Here is a 17,103-nt window from a genome sequence, read left to right as displayed (position 1 = left end):
AAAGATCTCTGTATTAAGAAAAAATTCTTAACAGTGAACTTTAATCTTTCAAGTACTGAATGCCCATCTCAAAGAAGTTTAAATACTTTATAGAATTTATTTCATCAAAGTATACAGATGTTGCTGACAGAGTCCTATGGAAGACCATAATTATTCTATTCCTTATGTTTCTAAATACCTTTTTTGTTGTATTATAAAAATAAATATATATGATTAATAAATTTAATCTGTTTTACATCTGTTCTTATTTAATATATATTTGAAGACAGTAAATATGGAAATTTTATATTTCCTCTAAATGTATCCAGATTTGTGTAAATGTATCAAGCAAACTGCAGATAGTGTATGAGTGATGCATGACCATGCAAGTGATGGGTAGAAAATGTTGCTATTTCTGACACACTTACTTAAAAAGTGATGAATTTCTCACTTTTTTCTTTTTTTTTTAATATACTTTAAGGAATACTTTAAAGACTCTTCCTTCTAGTTCTATACAATTTTTATTTGAAATGAGAAAAAATTAAGCTGCAGTAGGCAAAAATTGGGAGATAAATCAGCAAAAGAAATGTATGTGGAAGGGTCTAGTCTAATGCGACAGTCAACAAATCTTAAAAGAAGAATAAAAGAAAGAGTGAGTCTCCTTTAATAGCAAGACAGCTGCTATTAGCAAAAAATGTAATTTAGGTAGGAATTGGAGAATGTGGTTTGGGCACCTTTATCTCTTAAATCAAAGAAAAACCGACTTATTAAATCAGCATCTTTAGATAACCTGCCCCTTTTCCTCTGTCTTAACACATTCTCCCTACTCTTCCACACCTAGCACAGTAGGTTTTTTTTTTTTTTTTTTTTTTTTAGTTTCTCAGGCAACAGCTGATTTTACAATTGAATTTATTCATCAAGCAGCACTATTTTGATAAATTGACTCAGCTTAATTCACTGAAAAATGTATTTGACTTTTTTGCAGCCTCTGAGAAGATTATGACAATACACTATAGCTGTGTTCACATTTTTATGTTACTATGTTATGGACTCAGTTTGACACACAATTTATATACCCTCATGTTTTAGGTCTGTTCATACCTTTGGAACATGCAGTGACATACTTGTCTCTTGAAAGGTTCGGAAAACAGCTCAGCATGTTCATGTAACTAACTTATTTTTCATGAACAAAATATAAAAGTTCTTAAACTTGCAAAATGCACCAATATCAGACTGTCAGCCAAATGTATTTATTCTTGGGGCCCTCATACAGCTATCATAAAATTCTGTTTAAATTAATCTTCTTTACATTATATCTAAGGCGGTAATCTTAGATCTGTTTTTCAAAGCAATTCCCCTGAAAATAATTAATTTTATCAATGCTTTGAAAATTGCTTTTGCAAACTTATGAAGGTGAACCAAGGGAACAGACATGGTTTTATTTCACGCTTCCTCTATGAAAGCCTTTAGAACACTGGACTCACTCTTGATCTTTCTGGGGTGAGCTTCATAATGTAGGAGAGAAATGTAGTTAGTAAAAATTAAAGGGGAAAAGCCTCTAAACTACCACTTATTATGAAATATGTAGGACACTACAAGGTCAATTTAAAAGAATAGACAAACTCAGCCTTAGAAGATTGAAAAGCAGAGTGTTTCTCCCTCTTCCTCCCTGATAACCCCCTTCTTAGCACAGTCACATATGGCAAGAATTCACCAAATGAAATCATTGGTCATTGCTGCAAATAAGTCTGACAACATCAGGCATTAACAGTTAAACTATTATAAAATAAAGTAACAATATGATCCACAGAGTTGAATATAATTATCTAAAACATATTTATGTCAGTTTGGAAGCTACCTGATCACAAAACATGAAAGAAAGGTCAACTATTTCTTTTTCATGTATCATCAAACTCTAAATACATCCATCATTAAGGAAGCCACACCTGGGAAAATTCCTTTAGGTTAAGTTTGTGAACACTTCCCAAATACTGTTGTACAAAGTTGCACATCCATGCTGAGTTATTTACCATTGTGTAGTGGTAATCTGCAGTGGGCCAGGGTTTCATTTGCAGGTAACTCAGAGAGGAGCTATGAGGCGTGATTTTAAAATCTGGGTTGGAAGCATAAACAAAAGGTGTGTGCCCATTGTCTGAACAGGAGACTGCAGTTTGTGAAGTGATGTTTGGAGAATCGGAAGAGAGGGTAGTAGAGAGGATATCTTTCACTTTAGAAATGCTGAGGCACAAAACACAAGTGCTTGTAGTACTTTCATACATGAAATCCTTTCTCTTGTATGTGCATCATGTGTAAACGTAAAGTTTGGATACTGCTGACTATTCGTCTCTGGTGTCCAATGAGTATGACTCCAATTCTTCTAATATCACTATAAGAGACAAAGATATAGAGAGGGGAGGGAAGAGGAGAGAGAATATGAACATCTGGTTCATAGATCTGGTAAAGACAAGTTAGGAAATGAAGATTTAGAGACAGAAGATATGCACCATGTCAGATTTGCCTTATGAATTTAACAAAAATTGTGTAACTGGTAAAATGAGAGTTTAAACAAAGATATAAATGAACATCAGGAGTTTGTTACATTTTTCTTCTTCCTGGCACCAGATAATGTATCAAGTCAACCTCAAATTTAAGGGTACAAAGAAATGTTTCAAATTCAGGTACCAATGTAAGGTTCAGACATTTCATAGAACTAAAAGGTATACAATTTAGATAATGACACAAATTTTCAACAGCATTAGAAAATAATATATAGGGTAGAATGTATAATGTGGACTGTATTGGAGCCCTATGGTCATCCAATAATATGAATAAAATGCCATTGTATTCTGTTGAACAATATGAAATTGCTATTATTACTTCAAAATAATGGCAATTTCATATAGTTCAACCAACCGGCTATCTGTTAAGCACATGCTGAACATTTTTACTGCATCCAGGCAAAGAATCATTTTTGAGACAATGGAAAAATGTCCAACATTTATAATATAGGCTGTATATGTGAGTCATAAGTAATTTGCCTAGGTTAACTATGTTGACGTAAAGTCTAGGATGTGAATGAGAGTCATATGTATTTCAGAAAGCATTTACAATTTTTGAAAATACCTATTTGAATTAAACACATTCTTCCAACAGAAAATAGTTAACAGTGTAGTGTCCAATTTCCACTGGAATGATAATCAGAAATGGTGAGGAAAGATGTGGAAATGCCATACTACCCTTAGGAAATGGTTGAATCATGGTGTTCCTGATACTGCATTTGAAATTGTAATCTCCCGAGTGCAGCATCTGAATATAATAATAAACCTAGGACCACTTACTCAATGCTCATTCTTGAAATCAGGTCAAAAGTCGTAAACCCTGCTGCCATGAAGTTATTCTTATACTGTCCCATCTTTATAGAATCCAGCCAGTCACCAACTGTGACAAACAAAGGATATTCGGGAACTTCACCGGGAGACTCTGGCATTCTAAAAAAAAAAAAAAAAATCCATTTAACAGTCAGATAAAGAAAAAATTAAATAAAAACAACTTTTTTTTCCTTTTACAATATTCTTATGACTAATATTCTCATACTCCATTAAAAAAATCTCTAATTTTATATCATATTTAAATCAGCCACTTTTATCTGGTCACTTTCATTTGTCAGTTTTTCTTTTTCTGCTTTTCGCCACTATTGGGTTTTATACTTGATGTGAGAAGACCTGCATCTTGCTAACTGCTATTTACTTTTTTCTCTTGCATACATTTGTGTTTTCAAACATAAGGAATAGCCCAGTATCCATCCCCAAAGGACAGTAACTAGCCACAGGCTGTTTACTCTTACACTTTCTAACCTGCCACTGAATCCATTCCCGTTTGCCTTTGCATTTGCTGTGAGAGTCCCATCTCCTTTTTACAGTGAATTCACTGATCAGTCCTCCACTTATTTGTTCTCAAACATTCAACAAATATTTATTATTTATTAAAAAGTAATTTCCCCTGTTACAGAGCTCACTTGCATGAATAAAATTTACATATGCATCCATGCATAGGGTAAGATAGACCAAAACACAGATATTACTGTGGTATAAAACAAAGCAAAATCAATGCAAGGTTGGGTTCACAAGCAAAAGGAATCCAGCATTGATGGATTTTACAGTAAGTCATATAGACATCTGTATTTTTGTTCCTAATATCTAATGCAAAGAGCATTCCAATTGGGGATATTTTTGTAGTTTTAATATAAAAATAATACAGAGGTATTATTTTGGAAAGGCTAGCAGGTGTGTGTGTATTCATACATAAATACATACATACATATTTGTGTATGTGTATATATGTACATATATGTGTATGTAAATACACATAATAGTTTTATGTAAGGTAAAAATAGAATAAACATGGAAGTAACCTTACAAATTATAGTAAAATTAACTAAGAATTGTGTATTTAACTGATTCTGGCAATAGAGTATATTATTCTCCTTATAGAAATACATGAACACTGTAAAAATATTTTATATAGTTTTACAAAATACCTGGCAGTAAAATTGCTTTTATAGTAATAAGTGAGTTTTTAGCCCTCTAGGGTAATAAATATATCATTTAAAAATTATTAGGTCTAGAGTTTATATTAAATAGTAAAGCAATAACCTTTTTTTTATGTTTGGTATTTGAGTCAAATCAGTATTTTCTAAGTAATGAAAAATATTCCCATTAGAGGCAAGCCATTGAATTATTTTTATTAGAATACTGAAGGATAATCCAACTTTCATTTACTTCACTTTTAATTTTTTATAAAATTGAAGAATGATGGAATCCATAGAGACTTAACTAGATCCATAGTTTTTAACATTCATATTTGGAATACTTCATCATAATAGTTTTTGCCATTCATATTTGAACTATTTCAGCTTTAACTAGAAACTGACAGTGTATGAACACATATGATGAAACCACATGAAATAAGAATTCCTCCACTGTAGAATGGAGTATGCATGCCATATGACCCTGGTATCATTCTGTTAAAAATATATGAGAATGGGAGTTAAGATTAGTGCATAAGTTAAAAAATAAAAATCTCTAATAATCAAAATTACCCATAAAATCCTTTAAGTTACCCTTAAATCACCACGCCTTGGGTCTTTAGGTACACAAAAGTCAGAGACATTCTGCATGGCCATACAAATTGCATACTGAACAACTCATGAGAAGTCTGAAAGTGGCCCTTGGAATTTTTCAGGACACAGTCCCCACTAAAGGCCTAGGGTTCATTTCTTTGGTTTTCCTTTGATTGCTACACTGACTTCCCTTTTTCTAAACTGGGGTCTAGTTGAAGGTGGAGATGAAGGTGAAGAGAAATAATGAGGAAAAAGAGGGCTTTTGCTTTTAATATACAATTGGAATTTGCATAAGCTATATGCATGTATCTTGTGACTACCAAGTGGTCCATATTAAGTCTGGTTATTCTTAACAGTGACTATACCCTTTTTACCACTACTCACTTCTGTTGCTGTATTTACAACTTGGGAGGCTGTTAAAAGCTACATGTTCTTCTTTTATACAATAAATTGCAATGCTATTTTGATTGCGGGATGATTCATTCAAATTAGTATCAGAACGATTCATGATTTGACCCTAATGAAGAATAGTTATGTCCAAAGGTTGAAAACCTATCATAGCATCTACTAATAAATACTTTAATTATTGCTATATTTTTTGTTTCCTAAAGGTATTAATAAGTATTATAAAATAAGCAAAAATTCATATAAAATACAAAATAATAAAGATATCCATTGCAAACAAAGTTAAACAGAATTTTTAATTATAGCATTTCTCCAAGTCCTCACTATTTTAATGTGCAATGTGAACATATAAGAGCATTAAGAATAGCCTCTGCATTATTTTCCTAAATTATTTCACCAGTTTCTGTAAAGCGTAGTTTAAGAAATACTGCTGTAGGAAGTTCACTAAGTTTAAATGTCAAAATGACTAGGGTACCCTTATTGCTTGTTAACATAAACAAACCCACATACACTAGAAAACTGAATGTCCTATTTTAAAACAGTGTGGCTCCCATACCTTTTAATTACCTGTCAAAGTTTGTTGAGACCGAACAAAATTAAAAGAACGGACTTCAGTGACTTTCCCTTCATGCTCCTATCCCATTCTTGATGCACAAAGTTTGATGACTTGCACTTCAGTCTCCTGAGATAACTCTGGAATAACTCGTGAAATTTCACAATTTCATGTAATTGGTGAGTGGAAATGTAATTTGCTAATTTTATATCCTTAGTATAGAAAGGTCGTGGAAGGACGTTCTGTGTCCTAAATGACTTAAATGGTCTATTTCTCTGTTGAAAAGCATTTACTATTTGCTCCCAGAATGTCTCACTACCATAATTCCCTTTCTCTCCACACATCTTTAGTAACCTAGTTACTCTTTGGCCTTTCTACGACTGCATTGGCAGTTGATTTAGTAAGGTCAGGGTCCCTTCATTGTTCATATCCACTGTGCAATAACTTTTCTTTCACCTTATCTTATAAAGAAGTTGAAAAATGCTGCTATTTTCTGCCTTTGAGGGCTGGGTACCATCACCCTCACATGAATTCTCTGGAATATTACCTAATAAACAATAAATGCCCTTTCTTATCAACCATGTACAATGATAAATTCAGTCTGCTATTTGCTGAGCACATAGAAATTTCTGCTATTTGGTGATTAGTGGGAGCTGCCCACCTGAGAAATGTCTTTACAGCAAAATCTGCAGCTCACATTGAAAAAACTACATATTGTAGAACAGAAGGTCAAGGGTCTACAACTTTCCTCAGAAAAATGAGGAAGGGGTAAAGTTAGTAAATTCTAAGTGTATAAATGATGGTCAATTTAGATTAGAGAGAGGGCTGGAATATAGGTAGAATAGGTAATGACACAGTTTAAGGTTCGATTATATATATATATATATATATATATATATATGTATGTGTGTGTATATATATATATACACACACACACATACTTGTAATACATCTAATATGTAAAATTAAGTAGCCCTGAGAGAGCCAATAAGTTTTTACTCCAATGAGCCCTTTGAGTTCTCAATAGTACTAGTCTTTTAATTTAGAAAGTTATCATATAGCTAATCAGTAGGTATTAAAACTGCCAGTAAAAAGCAAGAAGATTTTTATCCTCAAAAGTTTTCCATGTTTTATATTTATGACTCAAATATAATAGTAATATATTGATTAAAATGATTTAATAAAGGTTATACTTTGAGAAACACTGTTGTAAGGTAAGGTCTTGTTTTAACATGAAGCCATCACATGCTTAATGGCTTTTCTCTTGTTACTACTCTAATATAACTTTTTTTTCCCCTAGCTCCTCCATTTATATATGGTTAGCAGAACTGTACAGGTAGGGTCCATTCTATTTTATATGGCTTTTATTTCATTTCTTAATATCTTACATATTTTAATAGTATTCAAACATTAAAGGAGTGTATAATATTTTATATGTTGATGCTTAATAATTTAATTCCCTGAAGTTAGACTCCTAGATGGCTAGCAACATTATTTTATTACAGATGACTATGCAGTCTTACAACATGTATCTTTTTGTTTTAGTTGAATTACTTCTTTGGGAAAAATCCATAAGACAAAAGAATTTTTTTTATAGAGTTAAGTTAAAATTCCCTGATGGCTGGGACCATATCTCACATATCTTTCTATTTGCTGTCAACCATAGCACAATGCCGAATGTATTATAGGAATTTATTAAATAAGTGATGATTTAGACTTAAATATTCTCTATAGAAAAGTTTGGTCCATTACATAATGACTGATTCATGATGAATGATCTCTTTTCATTTAGTTCCCTTAAATTGAAGAGTAAATGCCCATTGATATAATGGTCAACCTATTAAGGAACATGTTGTTTATTTAACTTGTTCCTTGTATTGTGAAAATTTTTGCTTCTGCCTTTATAGGTTTCAGAGTGGAGGGAGAGGCAGCTAAAGGTGGAGTGAGGTAGCACAGGGTTAGGGACCTAGAACCATAGCAGCTGCATTCAACTTACTCAATATCACAGTTTTTACATGAGTTTCTGATCTCATAACTCAGGGATTACACTTCACACTATTTAGTTAATTCATAAAATAATCTTCTAATACATAAAATATCTACCTAAACTCTGAAGGAAGAATTTATTTAATCAGATGAAAAAGAGGGGTGCCTGGGTGGCTCAGTCGGTTGAGCATCAGACTTTGGCTCAGGTCATAATCTCAAGTTCATGGGTTGGAGCCCTGCGTCGGGCTCTGTGCTGATAGTTCAGAGCCTGGAGCCTGCTTCAGATTCTGTGTCTCCTTCTCTCTCTCTGCCCCTCCCCTGCTTGTGCTCTCTCTCACTCTCAAAAGTAAATAAACATTAAAAAAATAAAAAAAAGAAAGAAAAAGAAAACCTTGCTCTTTCTCCAATGAGCTCTAATAGTAATCTTGAACACAAGTTAAATTAGTAAATGAATTTTGGTATTCTTTTTAAAATTTTAAAGTATGATTTTACTCAAAATGCTATAAAATCTCAAATGCATAGAACCATGCAATATGTTTTCTGCCTATTTCATGCTTGTGGGTGATATCTCATCGTTCCAAACAATCTGACTCTCCACAGTATTCTATTGGGAGGATGAATTATTTGTCATCAAAGTTTTATTTTCAGTGTCTTCAAGTTTTTTAAAAAATTGATATGATTGTTTAATTCCCATAAGGATGATACCTGGTAGAAAGTAGGAAGGAGTGAAAATTTCAATATTGTAGATGCGTTTGAACATTAGGAGTAATATACAGAGTAGGAATAATACTGCTTAAAAATCTCCCATAATTCTAAACACCTAGCACATTGTCCCTACAGCCAGAATGATAGATCAGTGAACTTCAAGGAAAGCCTATTCTTGTAATAAAATAATATAGGGACAGAAATGGATTTCTTATCACATGCTAAGTATAGTTCATTGGCAGTGGTTGTCAAAATATGTTCTTAAAAAGGATACTATGGCAGCATTTGGGTGTAGTGGAAAAGAGTGTTGCGATGATTAGTAATGTCTACCATAACAAGGAAAAGAAGGAAAGCATATATTTGCCAACACTGGAAAAATTCAATCTACAAAATGCCTGAGGATATAATCCTAGAACTATGTTGCTGCCATATTTTCCTCATTTCTCTATTTTGTTATAGTTACTACTCTTTTTTTTTTCCAAGTAATGTACTTCAAGTGGCTGAACATTGTAGGAGGATGTTGAGGGGATATATGGACCGTATGCTTGCTACTTATTACCATGAATGAAGGCATATACTCTACCTCTTTGTATTGGCTTAGTAGAACATAAAATAACAGGCTGTGCCCCACTGCAAATTATTTTTGGGCTTTTAATATACTCCATCTATGAAGTCTGATTAGTCCTATTGAAACTAGTCTGAGAAAACCTATTTGGAAATGTAAAAAAAAAATGTATCCTCTTTTCCTATATTCATATTTCTGAAACAGTGCCATATTGGGAAATATCTTGACATTTTGCATGATTGCATACTGTGTGGTGGAAAGAACAAGGGCTTTGCATTTGGTGGGCCTTGTTAAAATATCCAATCCACTAATTACTTGCTATACTCTTTGAGTCTCCATTTCCTTATGTGAGGGATGGGGATAATTATAGTGAGGAGTAAATGACCTAATAGATAAAAGTACCTAGTACAATAACTGGCACACACTAGGCTTTCAACAAATGGTGATAATAGTTATTATTGATGATATATATTGGGATTTTTATCAGTGTTAGTACTGGTATTAATATCAGTATTATCAGTAGCTTGTTCCAACAGTTCATGTGAATTAAATTTAGATTTTCTAACAGGTAGAAGGTTAACACTTCCTGATTAACATTTAATATTTTGTCTTCCTTCCCCCAAAGATTTGCTAATCAATCAATTACAACACTGGTTTTGGCGAGCCAGTCATTTATGTCATGGAAAATACCACTAAAAATTCTAGTTATAAAAAAATTAAACAAAATAAGTTTATCCATGACTTGGTATATAGAGATAACTGATTTTAGCAAGTGCTAAAGCCTAGACAGCATTGAGGAAGATCTTTTCAAAATGAATGGAAAATTTTATATCAAATTGTTGAAAGTTATTGCCCTCAGAAGACAACATTCCAAGTGCTTTATAAATGGTACAGAAGAGGTAGTACCATTTAACCTTGTAATGTTTACTTGTGGTTCTCTAAGCAGAGGTTCTCAATTTTGATACTGGTTTGAACTTTTTCCTACCTTTATGACTCACATATCATGAAGCCAAGTAGGTAGCCAAGTGCTTGAAAGTTCAATAGGAAGGAAAGTGGTGGTTCTAGTTTCTAACAGCTAAAATATTCTAAGATCCCTAACTATGGCCCAGTGGGCAGTGAGAATATTTCTAAGTGTCTTGAACTTGGCAGAACATGATTTCTGAGGCAGGTGACTATCATGGACTGGCCCATTGGGTCAACAGCTGCCCATCCCTGAATGCCACCTTTTCACCTGATGTTGTCAAAAGAGCTCATAATGTGTAAAATTCTTTGTTAGTGCTGGGGATCTAGAGCAGGGACTGGAGGAAAGTGTTATTCTCCCATCATATGGTAGCACTGTCCAAAAAGGCACTGGCCAGCTGACTTCAGCCTAGTGCACTCAGTATGCTGAGTGAATGGAGCAATCAGCGGTGAGAGCTGAAGAGGTTGGAGAATGAATGTGTAGAATAATGTGGGTGTGGTGGGGGAAGGTTGGGCTGGTTGAAGGGGCACCCATATAGTCATCAGTTCACTTTATACTATTAAACCACTGGACCTCACATGTAACCCCGGCCTCATGAGAGTATGCTTGACCTGGGGTTGAGAGTAGCTATAGCATTTATTATGAGGGTCAGGGGAAAGGGAGCAAGAGGTGTTTCAAAGGTCATGGCCAGGAACTGCTCCTGATGCCATTCTCCATATAGCCTTGGCCTCGAAGTGAGCCTTTTCTCCCAGGGGCTGTGCACCATGTGACAGCTACAAATACTTCTTCAAAAGGAGGTTATAAGGCAACATTGTAGAATGAATAAAAGTAAAGGTAGTGTGAAATTCACATTTATAAAAGGATGAATGCCTACATTATAAGGTACTTTTTACAAATTATTTTTTTAAAATCAATTGGATTTAAAGTTATACTTATAATATTGCTATGCTCACTTATATATCCACATACTTGAGTAGGACAGAAAGTAAGAATGCTCAGAATTATAGAGCTCTGCATATACCCATGGGAGCATGCCAGGCATGAGAATATCAGCATTATTTAGAAGAGCTGCTCCAATGAAAGCTTTCTCGACCAACATTTTTTCTATTGGGTGTTCTGTCTGTTGAAAAACTGCCGATACAAGATTTATAAAATTTCTGATATGCTAGTATAAAATTATTGAGCTGTGGGTTTCACAGCTTTCCTCATCCCTTTTGTTGCCTTTAATTTCTTCTCCTCTTACTATTCTGTCAAAAGAAAGGATAAAAGCTTCTCAGGTGAATTCTTGAGAAAAAAGCAATTAGAGTAGAATAAAAACCATAGGGACCTTAGTGGATGAGAGAGTTATGTCAGTGTAGAAGTGTGGGAGAAACCTGGGAGTCTGGGAATACTTGATGTTTAATAAGAGTACAGGAGGGTTTAATCAGAGTTGCCGTGGATTATACACTTAAACTCCTTTACCTGTTTGAAAGATAAATGGGAGGAAAGACTGAAATTCTATTCTCTGTCATGTTTCTTTAAACCAACATCACTTGGAGACAGATGACTGGGCTTTGGGACTTGGGGGGTAGATGGGGCAGTTCATAAAACAAACCACACATTCTTCAGCTAACGTGCTATCCTTCATACCACATCTCTTGCCCTTAAACAGTCCCAGTTCTCTGGGATCAGGGACAGGGTGGGTAGGTGGCATTGGAGGTGAAGGGGTAGATAAGGGTAACCCTCTCAGGCTGCTGTGAAAATAAGAATGGTGATAATGGTTAGGCCTAGTACCCTTAGAACTCTGGTTCCTTTTGTTTCTCAAACAAAAAAATATATTTTTTAATTTTTTAAAAGGCTTATTTATTTTTGAGAGGGAAAGAGAGAGAGACAGAGTGCACAAACAAGGGAGGGGCAGAGAGAGAGAGAGAGGGACACACAGAATCTGAAGCAGGCTCCAGGTTCCCAGCCCGAGATGGGGCTCAAACCCATGAACTGTGAGATCATGACCTGAGTTGAAGTCGGACAGTTAACCAACTGAGCCACCCAGGTGCCCCTCAAACAAAAGTACATTAACAGCAGAAAACACTAGCCCATATATCTTTATCAGAAACAAGGACAGCAAATCAGTCATCAAATGAAACTGCCAACTTTATATAAAGTATGCAACTCTTGCCCATGTGTGGTGGTGCCATCAGAGACTTGCCATTTGCTGGCCTGTCCACAGGACACCGCATATAACATCAAACCATAAATTTCTGGCCTTAAGACACAAGCCCTCATGTTGACTTTACCTCAGGATCATTTTGACTTTTTGGCATATTTCTCATCTTAGAGTCTTCATCATTATTTTCCAAGTATGATAAACATTCATAATCTTGAAAAAGCAGGAAAGAAATGGTTTTATCTACTTTTCTTCAAAAAGAAGGTTCTTACCTGCCTGCTTCTACAGCCATAGAACAGTTAGAGAGCTCTGTTGATGGGCACTGGCTGTGGGGTCCATTAACCCTATACCACAATGAAAGGCTCAGATTAAATGAGTTCAGTTTATAGATAACCAAAGTTCTTTCCCATTAATGCACACTCACTGCATGATCTCTTTCTGTTAGCTCTTTCTCTTCCATGTCAATGCATACCCATCTCTTCAATAAGACATATAAAAACAAAAACCAAGAAATATTTTCTCTAACTACTTCTCTTTCTCTTCAGAGACAGGCTTCTTAGTGCTTTGTATTGCTCTTCTCTCTGACCTCATATTTACTTCTGCTCCATTGCAGTCTGTCTCACACAACTTTATTCAAATACTCTCGCTAAGGCTGCGCATAAATACCTGACTACTCTGTTGCTAAATTCAATGGGCCCACGTCACTTTTTATCTTACTGAAGCTTTGTGAAGACTTGGGGCATTACACTCCTTGAAAACTCTCCCCATTGTTTTTGTTTGTTTGTTTGTTTCTTTTTTTTTTTTTTTTTTAGCTCCTATGACACTGCTCTTTCCCTGCTTTCATTATTACCTGTCTGGTTCTTCTTTCTCAGTCTCCTCTGGGTACTCTCCTTCAGCTTATTTCTTAAATCTTGGTGTTGTGCTCTTTCCCTGTGTTAATTTGCATACTTTATAGTCTCCATGGGTCATCTTAATATTCATGAATCTTCAGCTATAGTCTCTATGTTGATGATCTTCAAATCTTCAGCTCAGATCTTTCCACCTGAGGTTCAACCTACACATATAACTGCCTATTGGACATCTCCACCCACACACCCCACAGGCACCTTCAATTCAGCTTACTTGAAATGGTCTCATTTCTATTCTAGAACCTTATCCTTCTTTCTCTTTCTCTTAGTGGTAATATTATATCAGCCAGCTTGTCTAAGAAAGTAACTTTGACAAAATTCTTGATTCTTTTCTCTCCTCCCTCCATATTCAATTGGCGACCAAGACACATTTTTTTCCTTGCCTGATAATAAATCCATTCTCTTATCTCCTGACCCCAAACTTTTTCCCATTTCATGAGTCAGGCCCTAATCTTTTCTATCTTGAGTTTCTATAAGCATCTGTCTCTGTTTCCAGTCTTGTTCCTTGTTTTGCACTCAGTCTAAATCAGCTCTGGAGTGATCTTGCAGAAATGTAAATGTGATTATGCCATTCTCTTGCTTAAAATCCTTCAATAACTGCCCTTTCATGATAAAATCCTAAATCGTTCCCCTCCCCCTGCCGCCCTTTAAGCTTCCTCTGTTGGACTGCTTTAGGGAAGATGGGCTAGAGTAATAGTTTAATCTCTAGCTATTTCATGCTTGGCTTCACTTTACTGAGGCTGCCAATTAGCGATTTAGAGGTGAACTCTTGTGTGCTCTGCAGTGAACTGAGGCCTGCTTTAAGTAGTCCTTGAAGAGCCTTTGGCCTTATTACTAAAACCTGCACCGACTTGAACCTATGACCTAAAGTTGAACATCTGTATATCCTGTTGGCTGTCCCCTGAGTTAGGAAAGTGAGCTTAGGAAATACTTTGGGTATTTCTAAGTCCTATTTGGCTAAATAAAGACATATATTCTCAGTCTGAAAATATTTTAAATGTAATCTTTTCAGACATAGATAGTAGTGTTTCTTTTCTTCTACACTCCCCCCTTCTTATAACTGATTTTTAGAGAGAGAGGAGTAGATCTTCTCAACTCTACTGACTTTTACAAAATGGTGTATGAGCGCCTTCATTTTCTTGTCTTGTCATTTGTCTTTTTCTGGTTTTAGGAATGGAAAGTAACAATAGCTGGGTGTGATCGTATCAGCAGGAAACATCCTCACTCCTGGCTGATTCACAAATTGCCCCTGTCTTGCTTGCCATTTCAAATAGAGGGACAGAACATAGAATGGACAAGAAAATTAAAGAGGCTGCAAATATATACCAATACTACTTGCAGAGGCAAGGAAGGATAGGTAAATAAAAAAAAAAGATATACAAATACCAAAGATGCCCACAGGTTAAAAAAAAGAAAAAAAAATATATATGTGTATATATATATATATATACACATACATATATATACATATATTTTTATGTGTATATATATGTACATATATATGTGTATATATATATGTATATATATATGTGTATATATATATATGTATATATATATGTGTATATATATATACACATATATATATACATATATATATAAAGTAATTCAGAAAGATTAGATATGGAGAGAACAAAAGGAGTACCTGTTTTCTTTAAAAAAAATCCATTTATCAATGTTAATAAATTATTTTTTCAGCTGATAAACAAAATATGGTTTGTATAAAATATTCTAAAAGGTTGACAACTAGACAGTTATTACAGTAAACTTTCTCCTCTCTACCTGTTAGTCTTGTCTATAGCCTGAAAGAAATGATTGTTGAGGGGGAAAAATCGACACGATGCATCTTACACAAGGATGTCCTCCACCAGGGTGTGAAGGGCACTGGGATTGCGGATCAGTTTGTCAAGGAAGCTGACAATGTCAGTAAATTTTGGTCTGTGGTTTCTCTCCTTCTGCCAGCAATGGAGCATCAGCTGGTGTAGAGATGCTGGACAGCCCATGGGAGCCGGAAGTCTATAGCCTTCTTCAATGGACAGAATGACCTAAATGCAAACATACATAGGTTAGTCTCTTACTTTTTGGAACAAATAACACAATATATGCTAAATTATAATTCTGTTTTATATAGGAATTAGAGGCCAAAATTTTGGTAAACATGAAAATTACTTGTGAGTACAAGCAGCCCAAACAAAGATAAATACACAAGTTGCAAGTATCTACATTAATATCTGCTGACACCTCTTTGAGGAAAATGTTTTTAAACATGAGGTATTCAGAAGGGAGGTTAAGCTTCATCACAATTTCAAGAAATAGTTCCTGTGTGATTTAGCTGGAATGTCTGAAAACCCAATTAGGACATCAGAAAGTCAGCATTGGATTGATGCATTTTGTGCAAACCACCTGTGGCAAATGTTTTAAGTAAAATTATACCTCTGCTGAAGCACTGAACTTCTGAGTCATTTTTTATCCTTTTATAATAATGTCAGTGTGTATTCTTTTGCTGGCTATCATTCCTTCTTCTTTATTGCCTATTTAATTTCTCTTTGCTTACTTCTGGCTTTCCCTTAGTCTGACACTGATGTGATTATGAAGTCCTCTCAGAACTTCTAGGGTCATTCAATCCTTGAAATGCTATCAATGGTTACCTTAAGGCCACAGAGCATTAGGGTCATTCAGCCTGAGTATCCTTGGGGCCAGCGCTGTCCAATTGAACTTTCTGTGAAGACAGAAATGTTCTCTCTATCCAACATGACAGCAAGTAGTCACGTGTACCTGTTGAGTGCTTGAAATGTGGCTAATAAGACTGAGGAACTGAATTTTGTATTTTAGTTCATTTTAATTAGTTAAAATTTAAATTTAAATAGCCATATGTGGCTAATGGCTACTGTACAGGACAGTGTGGCTCTAGTGAAAGGAATCTTACGAGAAGTCAAAGTTAAGAGTAACAAATGATGATAGTAAGTTTTTTTGTTTGTTTTGTTTTGTTTTACTTAGGAAATCACACAGAAGATAAAACAGGATTATCATCTACTTCATATACAGCCCACCTGAGAATTTCCTAGTAATATGATATAATTGACTCTGAATTTATACAGCTTATTTATTTATTTATTTTTTGTGTGTGAAGTGCTCAAAGGATTCATGTGACCCTTTATTCTTATATCCTCTCTGGGAGAAAGACAAATAAAAGGGTTCATTCCCCATTTTTGAGGTGGGAAACTGAGGAACAGACTGATAGTTAAAGACAGGCACAATTCAACCTCATCCCTGCCCCTCATCAACAATAGAAATACAAAAATGCAAGTGCTAATATTGCTAACAGGAGACCTCTCTTTACTGTAGCAGTATCTACATGCTTTCTTTCTTAATTTCTTTTTTAATGGCCACTATTTGACAGGACCCTGAAATATCCATAATTTATGCTAGAGGCAGTTTGTAAAAAAGGAGCAATAATATGCCTTCCAGAACCTCTTAGCTGCTAAGCTTTAGCTTTTTTGTAATAGGGGATTTCTCACAACCCCATCAGTGTCTTTGTGACCAGAACACTTTAACCCATCAGGACAATAGCATTTTTTTTATTCATTTTATCTCATTATTGAACAGGATTTTTTTTTTACCTGTTTTCTGATTATTTTTGCTACTGAATAGGCTTGGATTTTAAGATATTTTACAACACTTTTTAGTATATCAAAACTACTGTAGATAGTTTTGAAAAGTAACTAAGAAAAATAGTATAGAAAAGGATACAAAAATGCTGCTTTGAAGGGGCACACACACTC

The 17,103-nt window shown here is 34.7% G+C and overlaps 1 protein-coding gene across 2 annotated transcripts in view; it reads right to left on the bottom strand.

The window, feature by feature from the left end:
- Positions 1-2,231: 2,231 nt before the first annotated feature.
- EPHA6 (EPH receptor A6) overlaps positions 2,232-17,103 on the bottom strand; it is an 861,509-nt gene continuing 846,637 nt past the window's right edge. Inside the window, exons 17-20 of one of the 2 annotated variants that reach the window (XM_042903083.1) lie at positions 15,173-15,366; positions 12,689-12,760; positions 3,318-3,467; positions 2,232-2,365 (exon numbers count right to left, since the gene is read on the bottom strand). In XM_042903083.1, the coding sequence (XP_042759017.1) occupies positions 2,251-2,365; positions 3,318-3,467; positions 12,689-12,760; positions 15,173-15,366 (531 nt within the window). In that variant the 3' untranslated portion in view covers positions 2,232-2,250. The remainder of the gene's footprint in view (positions 2,366-3,317; positions 3,468-12,688; positions 12,761-15,172; positions 15,367-17,103) is intronic. The other variant, XM_042903084.1, reaches the window with a different exon arrangement.

This window comes from Panthera leo, chromosome C2 (assembly GCF_018350215.1).
Source record: "Panthera leo isolate Ple1 chromosome C2, P.leo_Ple1_pat1.1, whole genome shotgun sequence".
Lineage (NCBI taxonomy): Eukaryota > Metazoa > Chordata > Mammalia > Carnivora > Felidae > Panthera > Panthera leo.
The sequence above is the reverse complement of the archived record's forward strand: the minus strand, read 5'-3'. Positions and strand labels throughout refer to the sequence as shown.